The sequence below is a fragment of the Toxotes jaculatrix genome, chromosome 7 (genome assembly GCF_017976425.1).
Source record: "Toxotes jaculatrix isolate fToxJac2 chromosome 7, fToxJac2.pri, whole genome shotgun sequence".
Taxonomy (NCBI): domain Eukaryota; kingdom Metazoa; phylum Chordata; class Actinopteri; family Toxotidae; genus Toxotes; species Toxotes jaculatrix.
Genome location: NC_054400.1, coordinates 26818918 through 26835724, shown reverse-complemented (window position 1 = coordinate 26835724; position 16807 = coordinate 26818918). Strand labels below are relative to the sequence as shown.

Below are 16807 nucleotides of genomic sequence, written 5' to 3'. Positions count from 1 at the left end.
GAGTCAAAATTTGCGGTTTTAACAAGGGTCAGTTTTGACCGATCCTCAGGGAGCAAGATAGAGACATGAGACCTTGTCCTATCCCCCCATTTGTGGGTACCCCGAGTCCAACGGTCCCACCCTTAAGTCTCTAGGACTTAGGGTTCCAGAGTTATGAGCATTTGAAGTTCCCCCATATAAGTGAGTTGGGAGAGTGAAAATTTTCCTGTGTGAAATGCCAAAAGTGTTCCCCCAGAAAGTGTCTAGGAGCACGTTTCAGAACCTTAGGAGTGGTTTGGACCCCCCTTTTTGTGGTACTTTTTTTCAAGGTGAAGTTGGTGTTTAGGGTTGTCAAGAGTGTACAGGGCTTGAAGTTTTAATCAGGGTCAGTTTTGACCGATCCTCAGGGGGGTAAGATAGAGACATGGGACCTTGTCCTACCCCCCCATTTGTGTTTACCCCGAGTCCAACGGTACCACCCTTGAGTCTCTAGCACATAGGGTTCCGGAGTTATGAGCATTTGAAGTTCCCCCATATAAGTGAGTTGGGAGAGTCAAAATTTGGGGTTTTAACAAGGGTCAGTTTTGACCCATCCTCAGGGAGCAAGATAGAGACATGAGACCTTGTCCTACACCCCCATTTGTGGGTACCCCGAGTCCAACGGTCCCACCCTTAAGTCTCTAGGACTTAGGGTTCCAGAGTTATGAGCATTTGAAGTTCCCCCATATAAGTGAGTTGGGAGAGTCAAAATTTGAGGTTTTAACAAGGGTCAGTTTTGACCCATCCTCAGGGAGCAAGATAGAGACATGAGACCTTGTCCTACCCCCCCATTTGTGGGTACCCCGAGTCCAACGGTACCACCCTTGAGTCTCTAGCACATAGGGTTCCGGAGTTATGAGCATTTGAAGTTCCCCCATATAAGTGAGTTGGGAGAGTCAAAATTTGGGGTTTTAACAAGGGTCAGTTTTGACCCATCCTCAGGGAGCAAGATAGAGACATGAGACCTTGTCCTACCCCCCCCCCCCATTTGTGTGTACCCCGAGTCCAATGGTACCACCCTTAAGTCTCTAGGACTTACGGTTCCAGAGTTATGAGCATTTGAAGTTCCCCCATATAAGTGAGTTGGGAGAGTGGTACTTTTGTTTAGGGTTGTCAAGGATCTGTATGAGAGACTTATATGCAAATCATCTGACAACTATAGTTACATATATGTGTGGTAGCATGAGAGTGCTGGGATGTTTCCTGACAAATCCGGAAGTCGGAAAGTGCTGCATGAACGGCTGTCAGTCCCCAAAATGTGTTTTCCCTATATGGGTCCAAAATGCTGATGAGCAACAACATCACCCTCAGCAAAAAAAAAAAAAAACTTCTTCAGTTTATTCAGCTAATTAAAAAATTAGCTATACACTATTTGGGCTCACTTGTTGATGAATTGTTATAGTATACAGTACAGTAAAGACTTACAATATACAACATACAATATATACATACACAGCACAGCAGCTATACAATATGTATGATATTAAAGGATGCAATAAATACTTATCAATTTAAAAGGAGCATAATGTTAGACCTACCACCACCAGAGCAAGTTCCTAACTCAGTAATCAGCATGTGGCTGATTCAGGTCATTCCCACTGGCATCCCCCCTTTGAGGTGTGTGTGTTTCCTCATTGACGTTGTGGGACTCATCTGAGCGTCTTATTCGCTGTGGGCACAGCTGAACAGGCAGCAGGAGCTCAGCTCTATTGAATAGTGAAGATCAGCAGCAGGGCTCTTTTTAACCTGCTCATTGATCTGTATGTTTTCTTCTTCTCCCTGGACAGACTTGGCTGAGTTTGTATTCCTGGGCCTGTTTCTGGCAGAGATGTCCATGAAAATGTACGGCCTCGGACCCCAGAACTACTTCCACTCCTCGTTCAACTGTTTTGACTTTGGGGTGAGTCTTCCTGTTCGGCTGGGAGTTCAATCAATGCATGAGCATGTGTAGTGTAATTCATGTAATTCAGGGCTGCTGCTGCTTCAGAAGAAAAATGTGTTTGATTATTGGCAGAGTAAAGTGTTTGGGATAAAGTGCTTGCCAGCTGTATTTATCAGAATGTGTTCACAGGTGATTATTGGCAGTATTTTTGAGGTGATCTGGGCTGCCATCAAACCTGGGGCCTCATTTGGGATTAGTGTCCTGCGAGCTCTGAGACTGCTCAGGATCTTCAAAGTCACCAAGTGAGTCAGCGCATATATCTGTTTATGTGCTGGGGATCACTGATTACGTCATATATGTTCATACAGTGTATCTCCGTGTGTGTAGGTACTGGAACTCTTTGAGGAACCTGGTGGTATCTCTGCTCAACTCCATGAAGTCTATCATCAGCCTGTTGTTCCTCCTCTTCCTCTTCATCGTGGTCTTCGCTCTGCTGGGCATGCAGCTGTTTGGTGGCCAGTGAGTAATTTATTTCTAATGTTGCTGCTGCTCGTAGTGAAGAAATAAAACACAGCCATCTTGAGGGACTTTACACTGACTCCATACAGAATGACTCTGGTAAAACAAGGCTTAATGGATTTGATTTGAATGGATCGTGAGTTTCTCGTCCTTCCATCCTTTGACAGTGTAACAGCATCTGGCTACTTATCTGTTAGCATCATCTGTGACAGCTGTACTTCTTGGCTGTTTGACAGATTCTCTCACTCGTTAGCCCACTTTAACTCCTGCAGGTTAAAGTGGGCTAACAAAACAAAAAAAAAAGCAACGTTATAACTACAAACTCAAAAAAAAAAAAACTCAGCAAAAACAGCCCAGAGGTCAAAGGGTTAAAGAAGAATATAATATTTTGTCACTTATTCTAGAAACATGGACAGAGCATCATGATTCAGCCCTCAGCCGCTGTCAGCATCTCTCTGCACTTTGAAATAATGGGACATATACACAAGTTAGAAATTAAGTCTTAAAATATAACAGTGAATACTTGAATCTTAAAAAGAATCTTGGAATAATTAAAGGAGTAAAAACTCCCAGCAGAATATGATGAAAATAAAAACACATTTCAGAGCAGGCCTCTGGAACAAATGCAGTTTTCCCTCTCTCCTCTCTGTGGCTGTCTTTTAATGAGACTCAGACAGAAAGAAGCTTTCTCAGATTTTCAGAAGGCACAAGACAGATTCTGCTGCCATCCCAGCCTTCTCTGTTTGCATCCCTCGGTTTTGGGGGGAGATGTAATTAGGTCTGTAGTATGACTGATGTAATGCTGCCTCTGTAACTCAACATAATCGGCAGCTGTTAACACCTCACACTGAGGAAGAAGCTGTTATCCACTGTGTCACTGACTTCTTTAAGAGGCTGTAGTCTTATTGATTAATCCTGCAGCATCTCTGTGTACACGTTGTGTCCAGTTACAAATCATACTGAGTAAGAACAAATCAGATCTTATTCATAAAAACGGAAGAAAATCAATGAAATGACTCCATAAAAGTGGCTCCTAAAATAATGACAGTCTGGAATTGTAGGCCAGTAGTGATAAAGACCGGTGGTTGTTCAGGGCTGGGTGAAAAACTGGGGGGAGGGTTGTAGAATCACCTGTTCTATAATAATTCACAATAATTTTAGTATAATTAACATTTATTTCAGCACTAATTGCATCATATAACATCAGAGTCATGCCATTCTCAGCCCTCTGCTGCTCTCACTTTCTGTGCTCTAATAAAAATATTGTTTTTAATCACTCATTCATTTCACTTCTTTCTTTCTTTTTAAATTGATTGCTGTTCAGCTGCTCTCCGTGAAACTTTCCACAGGTTTTTAACATTAAAAAGCACCAGGAAAGGGTAAAACTAGGTCCACTGACCAGCTGTCAGACTCTAAGACTCTTGTTCTGATGTGAAACTGCATGAATTTGTGCAGTGTTGAGTTTCACTGACAGTAGTTTAACAGCCTTCCAAACAGGAAAGTGGAAGCGAGTAGGTGAAATGAGTGAATCGAAAACGTATATACTATTATACTGAATTGATCAAAATAGCAGGTAAACTTGTGCTATTTGTACTGTATGTATGGTATGTATGTATTTTGCCAATACTGTCCAGGATGAGGAAGAGCAGGAGGAGGCCATCAATAAGAAACTCGCCCTCCAGAAGGCCAAGGAGGTAAAGGAGGTCAGCCCCATGTCAGCCGCTAACATTTCCATCACAGCTTAAGTCAACCTCTGTTATCTAATGTTCGTTCCAGCCTTTCTGAAATCTCTGTTCTTTTATTTTATTGCTCAGCTCTCACCCACAAAAAAAAAAAAAAAGACCCACGGGAATTCTGGGAATTTTAGTTCTACAGCTACCCATGCTAAAGAGCAGTTCACCAATATGTCAGCACTCATGACTCTGCAGGGCACACGTCCATCCTGCTCGGTGATTCAATTCTCAGGTTAGCGTTTAGCTTAGGGCACAAACCCTTAACCCTAGCCTAAAAAATGGGAGCAAAAAATAAAGATGAAAGGCAAAAATATAAAACAGCTATGTATACAGAATCCTCCAATAATTCAGTATAAATATAGCAGAATGTTAACATCTCTGGGTCGTTATTTTTCCTGTTTATTTCAGGGAAGCAGAACATTTAGACAAACATACACAGAATAGTCAGAATTTTCTTTTGATATCTTCGTACTTGGTCCCTGTTTGATTTAGCTCTCGGGGCTGCTTTTCCCAGATGACAGCCACATGTTGAAACAAAGCATGATGTTGATTAACATTCTCAGAGTCAATGTCCCAGTGAAAGTCAGTGCTACTCTGCTCACCCACACAGTCTTTTCTTCACAAAGCAGATCCCCCGCTCTCTGCCTCTCAAATGGCCTCTGCTGTAGATTTCTGCAGGGTCCCTGAGAAGAATCATAACATCAGCAGACAAAATACTACTCACAAGTGAAATGAGAAATGTTTTACACTCTTAAACACCCAGTACGTCCATGAGATCCCATTATGTTTCTGACAACCAACCATGGGCACAGACATACAGCATATATGATACTGGGATGGACAGATATTTAACAAAAAGCTTTTCAGAGGAAGCAAAGATACTGAAGCTGTTGTGCGATTTTAATTATAACCATTCAATAAGGTTCAGTCTCAGTTTTGTGTTTCTGAGCTTTGACTGTCCATTACATTGAAATGTGATGGGAGGGGCTAACGGACAAGCAGAGAAGACAGAGAAATGTCGAATGGTGTCTGGCTGTTTCCCTGACTTCATCCTAAATGATGTCCCCTCCCCCCTCCCCCATTTTTGTTTTGTGCATGTGCAGTTTTCTAACACGCAGTCGAGGTAACGCGCATTCTAGCAGCTCATCCATCTGCAGCGTTAACTCACTGTGAGTTATTACCTCTCTGATACACTTTTTAAAGTCCTCTCATGATCCTTCTCTCATTCCTCCTCTTCTGCTGCTAAACCCTTTCTTCTTCTGGTGTCATCATGTCTTTCTTCTGTCTGAGTTGTCCAAAAGAACGTGGCAGCTCTTCTGTGCTCACAGAGCTGTGTGTGTGTGTGTTTCAGTATTTCCATGCCCGTGTTGTGTTTTCATTATTTCCCTGTGGACAACAAGGGTCACAAGTGTCTTTGTCAGTGATGGTAGTATCTGACTGTCTGTGATCCACATCCTTCTGTCTCAGAGCGATTTCTCACTGACTGCACTTCTTCTTCTGTAAATCTCAAGATGCTACATATCACTGTTCATTCTGTATGTGATATGATTCATTTCCCAAGCTGGTTGTAAATATGTATTGTACGTTATAACTGCAGTGTCAGCTGTATGCTTGTGTTTTACAGATAAAGAATGGGACTGCTCAGTAGAAACACAGCAGCTTTTGATAGCAGTTACTATCATTCTTATTTGTACAGTGATTTGTGGTGAGTCAGAACGATGTGGGACTTTGACGGCTGACAGTGACACTAGTGGACTCACGCTGCTGGGGAAATTTTATAGAATTTTCATATCAACAATTCCCATGAAAATGAATGGAGAGTATTTATGTAACACTCTTGTCTTGTTTGATCTTATCGACCACTCAGAGCACTTTACTCTACAGGCCACATTCACCCGGTCACACACACATTCATACGAATGTTTTTATTTTGTCTCAATCCCACATGCACCATCCTGCTGCCTCGGATACAGATTAGTGCACCAAAACAGTCTCCAACAAATGAACTATTGAGTAACGTTTGCTAAAAACCACAGTGACCAGCTATTTGAGGAAATTACTGAAACTTTTTAAAAAATGAAATTATATATTTGTGAGGTGTGAGGTTTAAAGGTTTACGTCTTCAGTAGGAAGCAATGAGCTAGAGGCTTAAAGCCACCGAGACAAGCTAGCATACTGTTGGTTTTAATCTTTTCATTGGATTTGTTGACAATAAGAAAACAATTTTTAAAAAATTGAGTTGTTTCCCATATTCTGTATTGTTAAATGCAACAATCTTCAAAGCAACAAAAGCACTAAATGAAACCTCATTAACCTTATAACCATTAAGATTTGGTAGAAATCTGTCAAGTGACCTTTCACTTGGCCATCAACTAAGGTGTCTTTACGCCTACTGTGGTCATGTGTAAATACATAGATTACACTGTAACAATAATTCGTTACTAGATTGCATACACTTTACCAGACTATCTCCAAAATTGTTGTAGCACTTTCAGTAAGTGATACTGAGATAAGCAACTAAGAGTTTGCTTCTTTAGGCTGCAGATTCTGTGATATCCAGTATTTGTTGCCAGCAAGCAAGAAAGGGTTTGCCCCCCTAATCTCAGATCAGATCACACATCTTCACTCTGTAATTATAAAGCAGCTTTAGGTCTGGCAGATACTGAGGGTCTAACAGCTGAAAGACAGAATTAGTGTTGTAATTGGCCATAAAACTGTCATTTTTGTACTATTTTCAGTATTTGTTTGTTCTGTAATTTCATTTGTATAAATAATGACAGCTAGTAGCACATATATACACATTCTTCAGTTACTTGTGCAACCCTGGTTCTATGAGTAGTTTGAGTGCGATGTCTCAGTGTGGGATATGCTCTCATGCACCTCTTGCATTGCGACAAAGACTATGCAAAACTATAGTTTACTTCAGTGCAATGGAGGCAGATCCCATAGTGAAATAATGCTATGAACGGTCAATCAGATCAGTCAAGCCAAACATTACACAGCTCTTTTCCACTGTAACGGCACAAGTTTGCATTCAGAGTTCAGTATTTTTTATCTCCTGCCCCCCATTATTACCCTGCTCCCTCTCAGCACAAACAATTTCTGTTGGAGTTTTTGTATAATTTTGCATCTCTACTGTACACGTTTCTCCCCTCGTCAGTTTCCTGAAGCTTATTTGCTCCCTCTGTGCTTTTGTCTGTAACTTGTTTCTGTCCCTTTGAAATTCCTTCTCTCCCTCTGTTTGTTTCAATGTTGCTCCCTTTATGTGTTTGTAGGAGTTATGTCTGCACCCCAGTCCATCACTTCCTGAGGTAAACCCAGCCGCCTGCTAGCAAGGTGGTGGATGATGGTGATGATGATGATGATGATTACATACGTAAAAACATACATAATCATTTTCTCATTATTTACATCCTTTGAAAGCAAGACCACATAAATAAAACAGACCTGCCCTGCATTGTTGTCATACACACCATGTTACGGGCTTTCCCGTTCATTCAGTGAGTCCAGTCCCATGTTGTCCATCTACCCTCTTAGCAGGATCACAGTGCAGTGTGTTACATAGTTTTACATATGTAGAAGGTGAGTATGAAGAATGTAAGGGCAGGATGATGGAGCATTGAAAGCATGGACTAAAGTTACATTCTGTCCTTATAATCTGACTTATTTGACCCAATGCCACGTTCAGAGATGGCATGGTTACATGTCATTTTCCAACTGTAAAATAATGTGAAGAGATAGCACTGTTAAAACTTCACACAGAGTCAACAGTGCATGCATTCAGCCATTTCACAGTGCTGTATTACACAGACATTGACAGAAAAAAAAGGTGCTGCATGTCACAGCATGGTTATGTGGCCATGCTTGGCCTTTGTTCAGACATATCCATGGATGAGCCCTCTCCACAGTACAACTGTGATAAGTGAACACAGTGGTTTGCTGTGTTGAAAGCTCCATTGCACCTTGTTCATACTGTAAATCATTCAAGCATGTAGGGACTATGTGTGCCATCGTGGGATGTAAAATGAAATATACTGCAGGTTTTATGTGCCATGAAGTATAAAGTACATACATACTGAATGTGTCACAACTCAAAAGAAAACCATGCCTGCCAGTGTATCCATTGGAAATGCTTAAATCCTTTGTAGAAAAGACAAGTGTTGTGAAAAAACTCTGTCACCGATATCAAAGTAGAGGCATTGGTAAATAATTTACATGGGATTTTGTATTGTGGTGTCAATGTTTTCAGTGGTTGTGATTTGTCTGTTTCTTCTGCCCCTCCCTTAGTAAGGAGCAGCAGAAGTCAATGAAGACAATGTCGGTGTGGGAGCAGAGGGCCAACCAGCTGAGGAGACAGAACCGGGCGAGCTGTGAGGCCCTGTACAGTGAACTGGAGCCTGAGGAGCGCCTCCGTCTGTCCTCGGCCCCCCACAAGACCCACCATGACCGGCCACTGCTTGTCGAGCCCTGCGACGGGCCTATGCTGGGCGGCCACCAGCACCACCATCATAAGCCCTGCATGCCAGAGGAGGGTGAAACTGCCGCCGACCCTCCTGTGCCTCACCAGCCTCGTCGCCACCACCGCCACAGAGACAGGGACCGCACCAGAAATAAAGAGGAGACAAATGATAACGGTGACACTGGTGGGAGACACCACGTCCATCACAGTCGCTCCAAAGATTATGATGGCAGTCGGGGCAAAGAGGGGAAGAGCGAGAGGTCCCGCAGCCGAGAGGGAGGCAGGAGGCATCACCATCAGAGCTCGGTGGATGACAGCGGAGGTGGAGGAGTCACGAGCGAGAGAGAGCATCGCCATCATCACTCACACCGGCAGTCCCGAGGGGGCAACGGGACAGTGAACAGTGGAGGGAGGGGAGAGCGAAGATCCCGGCACAAAGATGGACGTTCTTCTCACAGGGACGGGGACAGGAGTTCCAGGGGAGACAGCGGCGCCAATGGAGAGAGGAGGAGACATCGGACTCATGGATCCAGGGGCCAATCCACAGTTGAGGGAGAGGAGCCCAACGAAAGAGAGAAGACTCATGGTCACAGGTAAAAAGGATTGAAAAATCAAAGCTGCCGCACAGTCAGCACTCTTTCCTCTGAACAGACTTTGTAGGGCTCTAAGCTCATTTAAGCCAGTTGTAGTTTCTGTCATGCTGTAGCTGATTAGTGGTGAAGAATTCATTCAATATTCATTTAATATCTGTTTTTGTTTTGTTTTTTTTTCTTTGGTAACAGTCATGGACCACGCCCACATGCACCACACAACATGTTACTCCAGATTTTTGTTACTACCTGTCCTCCAGGTTTTGAGATACATGTTTTTGGTATCTGTGGCGTCCACTATCAGTGAGGCTCAGGATGCTTTGGTAGGCCTACTCCCAAATCCAGTCTGAAAATATCTACCAAGATTTATGATGATTGGACAGATCGTGAATGAGTTATGGCCAATTTCCAGCCAAGTGCACAACACAGGGAGGAGAGGAGACTGGAGCGGAATAGAAGAGTATTTATTGCAGGGTTAAAGGGATGGGATTTGAGCCAGAGGGGATGGCTGGGAGCGTGTGGGACTGGGCTGGTGGCTTCGCGGAAAAGCCAGGGCTGAACCCACCAGAGTGTCCAGACAGTGGGAAGCTGGGCCGCTGGAGACAGGGGCAGACAGGACTGCAGGAAGAGGAGAACAGATTAAGCAACAAGGCAACAAGGCAACAAGCAAAATATATATTAGAGTGGTACCATGGTGGTAGCGGCAGAGCTGGGTCTTTGTGGAAGTCTTGATTGCAGGATGGGATGCAGCTGGTGGTGGGTTCTGCGTTCTCTCTGAGTCCAGCAGACCTGTCTCCACTCAGACTCTCACACAGACATACAGGGAAAGGGAGACTGCAGGCTTGGCGGGGGGGGGGGGGGGGGTGACAAAATGGTGTTGCTCCTGCTCTGTAAATGTTTATCCAGATCCAACAGCTTTTATTCAGCCAAACTAAATGTCACTGACAGTGGTGACAAGTAGCACAGTCATTTCTTCCCTGAAGGGACTTAAGAATGGGATGTTATTTGAGAATATTCTGTATATTAATATCTAAACTCCTGTCTCTGTTCTAGGGACAGGTTTGGTGACTCAGAGGGGGAGTCCCTAGCCATCTCCCCTCAGCAGGACTCTAAGGGGGCCAACTGGCCTCCTGACGGACCAGAGGACTCAGACAACCAGCGGAATGTCCAACGAACTGGCCGAAGCTCCATCCAAATTCCTCCTGTGACTATCACCTCCCCACCTGGAGAGACCACCCTCATACAAAGTCAGTATCAAGCCGCACATATAATGTGACTCAGAATACTCGAAGGTTTATTCATAGCCACAGTTAAAACAAGAACAGTTCACAGAGAATTCAAATACAGATTAGACAGATGTAGATATTCATCAGGTCTTTTCCCTTTCATAGAGATTGAATAGTGATTGAATATTTGGCCTTAGGAAATTATTTTTTCTGATTTCTATCGAATCAATTCAAGTTTTAAAGACATGAGAAATAAAATGGGAAAAGAAAATTGCAAAAAAAGAAAAACAAAAAGAAATACTCCTCTGAGCCAAAGGAACACCATGTCGGGGATACCAGCATGCTGAGACCAAACAGAGGGCTTAATTACTCATGTGTTTGTAGACCTGGGAAGGTTGAGACGCCCTCATGCAGCTCACACACTGACAGGATCTGCTCCAGCCTCGGACTGTAACAGACCTGGAGTTGGTGTCTGCGCCAAAACTATCCTCAATAAATCATATTGCATTGCCATTCAGGTGTTAAACTGTGTGGTGTACAGCTCTCTGTACACTGAAATCCTAAAAGGCAAAAATAAAAATGTATATGGCGAGTTGACAAAAAAGATTAAATGAATAAAACTAGTATAGTAATAATAGTAAAATTAAATTGGACTGGAAATAAACCACAAAAAGTTGAGTTTATCCATTTCAGATGACCAGTTTCTTGCTTATATGAAAAATGGTCCCCATAGAAAAGAATAGGATCTTTATATTAAATACATTTTTATAAGTCAGTATAGAGATAGCAGGAAATGAGGGAAAGAAAAATGGGGAGCAACATGCAACACAGGACTGGATGTGAACTGGGAACATTATTGTCTGTGGTTGGCACCTTGATCCTGATACATGACCAAAACATGTGACAGCAGGTCACTGGAGACTGACAACTCCCATCGCAAAGAATTTTGATTTGCTCATGTATCTGTGACAGTCTGTGTTTGGTTAAATGTTAATGGTAAAGAGCCTACGGGCTGTGTACGGGCTCTTGAAGAGGACAAAGAAGAGATCTAATTTCTGTTCCACTCTGTTCAATACCACCATGTTCTCAGATTGTTGCTGCAATTGAACTGTCTGTCTTCCCAGTGAACAGTATTGACTGTGAGACAATGCCCATGAATGAGAAGACCCTGGAGGACCTCGGTCAAAGTGGACCCAAACCCATCCTGCCTTACAGTTCTATGTTCATCTTTGGACAGACCAATCCGTGAGTCCCCTCAGCCTTGTTTGTCCACTCACTTTTTGTTGTAGAACCTCCAGTATGTGATGGAAGTCGGATCCTTCAGAGACTGGGCAGCTCTTTTATTTCATATCTATAAACTTGCTCTCTGCTGATTTAGATGACCTTTATTTATGAAGTCAGATGAGAGGTTATATTCATGGCTGTGGCCTCTTGTAAGCCAGTGTTTCAATAAATTTAATTCATACAGTATTGTTGAAACATTTAAATGATTAATCTGCATCATGATTTCCATCGTATATTCCTCCAGTGCTTGTGTATAGTAAATATCCTGGTATTTCTTCACTTGTTTGACAAGTGAATGAAAAAGCAAGGATGTGCTCAGTTTGGTGTCATTATGAGAACTTGGTTTTGTCTTTGTTAAACATTTTCCTTGATGAAGTGACTGAGATCCTGGCTTTATTTAAAGCCTAAGATTTAGACTTAATAACTTTAGACTTTAATAATAAATGGTGAGGAAACAGAAGCTGCTGCCACAGTTCAACCTTTGTTAAATCTGTGTCTCCTGTTGACTGGTCGTCTCCCTGTCTCCCGTCTGTCTTTCCCTGCCTTCTTCTCCGCAGGGTGAGGCGGTTGTGTCACTACATTGTGACCCTGCGTTATTTTGAGATGTCCATCCTGGTTGTCATAGCTATGAGCAGCATCGCTTTAGCAGCAGAGGACCCTGTCTGGACAAATGCCCCTCGCAACAATGTGAGACACAGTGCACATAAACATACACTCAAATACACACTACATGCATATTATACACTTGATTATTCCACACCTATACATATGTACATATACATTATGCAGTGCTAATGCAGTCTCTGTTTGTGCAGGTGCTCAAATATCTGGACTACGCCTTCACTGGTGTTTTCACTTTTGAAATGGTGATAAAGGTAAGCATGTACATGCACCATTAAAAGAGAAATAACCTCAGTGTCTCTTTGTCTTTCACTGCACTTTTCTTCGTCTTGAGTTAAACTGTCTACAGACTGAAGTGATGAATGAGGAGAGGACGGGGAGGCAGTCAGTGCCAGGACCTTACCTCACTGTGACAATTATAGTGCACTCAGGGGATCAGGATGCATTACCTTTTTTTATTGATAATCCACTGTATTTTCATCTAAAATCATCATCATTTACTGTGTGTCACTGATTACTCTAACACAGTGGTGTTTAAACCCATTGGTAGTTCAAAATGAACACTTTATAAATGTTAAATGTTTCTCTCCTTTAACCCCAGTACATCTCCCTGCCACCCCCCTGCTGATACCCACGGTGTTTCCTGGGCCCCTACTCCTATGCTTCTGCCTGAGCTACACCCAAAAGCTGCCCTTCACGGCCTCTTCCGCCAGATCTTGAATGGCTTGTCAGTGCTTTTTCCCTGTCACTCCCATTTCACTGAGAACTCTAGATGTTGAGAAGTTGACAAATCCCAGCATCCCGCCTCCTCAGGGTGAAGGAAGGCCCAACATCCAGTCTCTCTACACTCGGTTGCCAGGCCAGAGTACTTTGAGTGCTTTCGCTCATCGGCAGCCTCTAACCCCTCCTCCCATGGTATCATGACTTCTGTGTTGGGCCAGTTGTCTCCCTCAGGAACTGGAGCTGCTTTCCCAGGTGTGAGGAGTCTTGCTGATTCTCTTAGGCAGAGGCCTTTGGCACTCTCACCAGACCTGATGAACTGAATGAGATGCTTGGCTGAAGAGGAAGGTCTGCTGTTTGGTTCTGCCTGCATGTCTCAATCACTTCAGCCAGTTTCCTCAACATACTGCCGTCATACAACCTGACAGGATGTGCTGGAGACAGCTGGGCTGTCCATCATTCCTCACAGCATCCTCCAACCTCCTTGACCTCTTTCATTTTAAAATGAAATGCACATTGAATTGGTAACACCATACTTTATACTTGCCAGGGTGCTGGCTCTGGTTGATACTTGAAAGGCCATCTGAAATCTGTCTCTGAGCTACTCTCCCCGTCTCCCTGTCCGAGAATCTCTTCCCCACCTGCAAAATATGTCATCTCTTCTGATCCCTTTTCGGATAAACAGACTTTGCGTCTTGAAGGGCTTGATCTTCTTTCCAGCGCATCACAAGCTTATCTAGCCTCTTCAGCAGTCATGATGTGCATCCTGATTTCTGGAGTACGCTTGTGATGTTGTCCATATAGCGTCTCAGTGGCAGAAGCCTTTGTCCTGATGGTAGTTTCGCTCCTCCAACAATCTGTCTGTGATGCCTACTTCTGGCTGTGGCCAGCTTGTGGTGGAATCTTGGAGGGAACAGCACATTCAAACATCCTTGAAGCATTTCACTACCAGGCCTCTGATTCAAACAGGCATGTCGAAAAATTCCAGAGCAACGTTGCTGGGGAACAGAGCCATATGCATTTAAAATTAAAAATTAAAAAAATTAAAATTAAAATCCAGCCACACAACATGCAGCTCGCCTTTCTCTCTCTTGGCCCTCTGGATCTGTTCATCCCCTTGGCCATAATAGAAAAGAAAATTTTCCCCTCTACGTTCATCCATTCTGATGACCTCTGTCACCTCACAGGAACCAGCTGGGTGATCCTAATGGGACTGCCTTTGCTGTACGGCACTTTGAGTTGTTCAAGCTCGGCTTCGGGTAATTTCCAGCTTCCCACACCTCTTGTCCTCCAGTGTGCTTGAAAGGATTCTCACAAGGAAAGTTGCTCCTTTCGTTCTCCCTCTGCACCTGTTCTCTGCCCTCTGCAGGCTGACAGCCTCTGCTTCACCCCGTCCCACAGCACCTTTAGGCCTAGCTTCTTCCACTCCCTTTACTTTAATTACAGCAGACTTTAAAAGTCTGATGTGATTAATTTTAAAATGCTTTATAATAACATAATAACATATCAGAATGTAACATATCATATAGTTCCATATCAGAATTAAGGTGATTTAAATCATTTGAACTTTAATCCTATTAAACATCCTAAAATAAAATGAATTAAACAATGAATAAAACGACATAACAGTGGTGTTTTTGGTTTAGATGGTGGACTTGGGCCTGCTGCTTCATCCTGGATCCTACTTCAGAGACCTGTGGAACATTCTGGACTTCATAGTGGTCAGTGGGGCGCTGGTGGCTTTTGCATTTTCGTAAGTTCAAAAACTCCTACCTTTTTGTCATAAAATGAGTCGTCTCCAGTTTGTAAGTTGTTAATCCTGATTATCAGATGTGCTGGATCTGGTTTGTCAGGTATGATATACAATTTAAACCAAACCTCAGTGAGAAATATTGGAGTATGTTTGGACGGTGGGGGGCGGGGGGGGGGGGCAGAAACCTGTGGTGCAGCTTTTAGTCTGCCACATGTTCAATAGAGGAAAAAGGACCAGTGTGTTTAAACTGTAAACCAGAAGGTAATTAAACAGTAGAGGAAGGTGAGCTCATCTTTTGGCAAAGCCCTGCTACAGAGCAAAAGCTTGTTCAAAGTGATTATGTCTTACAAGTCAAGTTCTGTAAACATGTGGGACCCTGTCCGTCTGCTACCCTGCCAGTTCAGCCAGATGCTGAACGTAAGTGGATCCAGTAATTAGTGAACATCCCTTTTTTATGAGAGTCATATTGATGGACTCATCCCAGGTTGGATGGCTGAGCTTGCATTATGTAAACGTCATCGTATGGATCCACAAGGCTGACACTGTCAACCCACAGAGCCCAGTCAGAAGACTAAAATATAATCATCAGTATGGTGTTTTTAGGTGACAGTCTTTTATGTGACAGTTCTATTGTTGCGTTATATTTGTGAGTCAGTAGTGTCTATGTGTGTGTGTTGTGGTGTTGTGCTGTGCTGTGTGTTTATTGACATGATCCTCTCCCTGTTTCTGTGCTGGGATCGTTGTGAAGGAGCTTCATGGGGTAATGCCTCCTCTATCTCTCTCACCTTGCTCGTCTGTGTCATTCTCTGTGTGTATGTATGTGCGAGAGAAAACATACATGACTCCCACTGCAAAAACAAGTCATTTCCTCACATATTCAGTCTTACATCTTTCACAGAAAAGAGTAAAAAACATTTAAAAAAAAACAGAGTTTGTTTCAGAAAAGTAAATATGAATTGGTTTAGTTCAACCTGAACCGAAAGCATTACAAGATGCATCACTATCAGCTGTGGTGTCCAGCAGGTGTATTTTCCCTTGAAACGACTGTAAGACAATGCAGTATGTGGAGTGAAATTGCTTGTGTGGACGGGTGTGTATTTTGCAGTGTTCACGGGTTGCGCCTGGGACACATTCCCATCTCGTCGTCCACCTAAGACCTTCCTGTACTTGACCCTCATGTGCTTGGCTAAAGGTCCTTCCTCCATGCTCTCCTCTGTTATAGAGGGGCATGTGACCTGCGCGTTCATCATCCTTAGCTTCCTCGAGCCTCTGATGGGAAGTATTTTCATCAGCACTTTGCCTCGACGCGGCTCTGCTTAGGCTGGAATGATACCATCAATTTCACATTCCCTGTTATTAATTCACCCGAGGCTGCTGTCGCAGGGCATGAGTACGACTCAGGGAGTATCAGCCTTCTCTGTGATCTTAGCATGCACATCAGATGGACTTATGACATGTATGCTGTTAGCTGTAGGTTTTTAATGACCGCCCTATGACCATATTGCCCCGTCATTTCCATTTCCATTCAGTTTATTCTATACTTTCCTACTTAGCCTGTATCCGAGTGACTCAACATCCTGCTGCAGATGGAGATATATTCATATGGTTTGGATATGGTGCTGAATAGCATTTGTGAATACTTTTTTTTTTTCATATACAGAACTTTTCAGGGACTGACAGCCTGTCTAAGTGTTCAATATTAAATAAGTAAGACCTTATGAAATGATGCTAACTTCTTAACTATCTACATGGTAACCTAGCACTAGTTACAGGGAAAAGAGTTAGCATATCATTAACTAACTACATTGGTTTGTGGGGTTAATGGTTATTCAGGACTGACACATCCATGGTATGTGGAAGCTGGTCCTGGATGTTACCACATATCAGCAGCTCCTTTTACCTTTTACATTCCAGCAACCACAGACAGCTGTTTCCTAGATACTTTATTTCATCCTAATCCTAAAAGCCCTTTGATGTGATGTTAAAAGTCAAAACATACTGT

At 43.1% G+C, this 16807-nt stretch overlaps 2 protein-coding genes across 2 annotated transcripts in view; both read left to right on the top strand.

Annotated features, from left to right (window-relative positions):
- Positions 1-1200: 1200 nt before the first annotated feature.
- LOC121184954 (voltage-dependent N-type calcium channel subunit alpha-1B-like) lies at positions 1201-15959 on the top strand. Its single transcript, XM_041042887.1, has 11 exons — positions 1201-1261; positions 1806-1918; positions 2090-2202; positions 2288-2419; positions 8440-9204; positions 10255-10448; positions 11552-11672; positions 12269-12398; positions 12527-12586; positions 14699-14805; positions 15911-15959. Exons 1-11 carry the CDS (start codon positions 1201-1203, stop codon positions 15957-15959), a joined length of 1845 nt encoding a protein of 614 aa, XP_040898821.1.
- The window catches only part of LOC121185076 (voltage-dependent N-type calcium channel subunit alpha-1B-like), a 43359-nt gene continuing 41300 nt past the window's right edge, over positions 14749-16807 (top strand). Inside the window, exons 1-2 of the mRNA XM_041043053.1 lie at positions 14749-14805; positions 15554-15565. The gene's annotated coding sequence lies outside the window, so the exon portion shown is untranslated. The remainder of the gene's footprint in view (positions 14806-15553; positions 15566-16807) is intronic.

Excerpts from the sequence above, each read along its gene's own strand:
- LOC121184954 (XM_041042887.1), top strand. The coding sequence starts at position 1,201 with ATGAGAGTGCTGGGATGTTTCCTGACAAATCCGGAAGTCGGAAAGTGC. Across the intron at positions 1,919-2,089 it reads TCAACTGTTTTGACTTTGGG|GTGATTATTGGCAGTATTTT; the intron begins GTGAGTCTTCCT and ends ATGTGTTCACAG. Across the intron at positions 2,420-8,439 it reads ATGCAGCTGTTTGGTGGCCA|TAAGGAGCAGCAGAAGTCAA; the intron begins GTGAGTAATTTA and ends CCCCTCCCTTAG.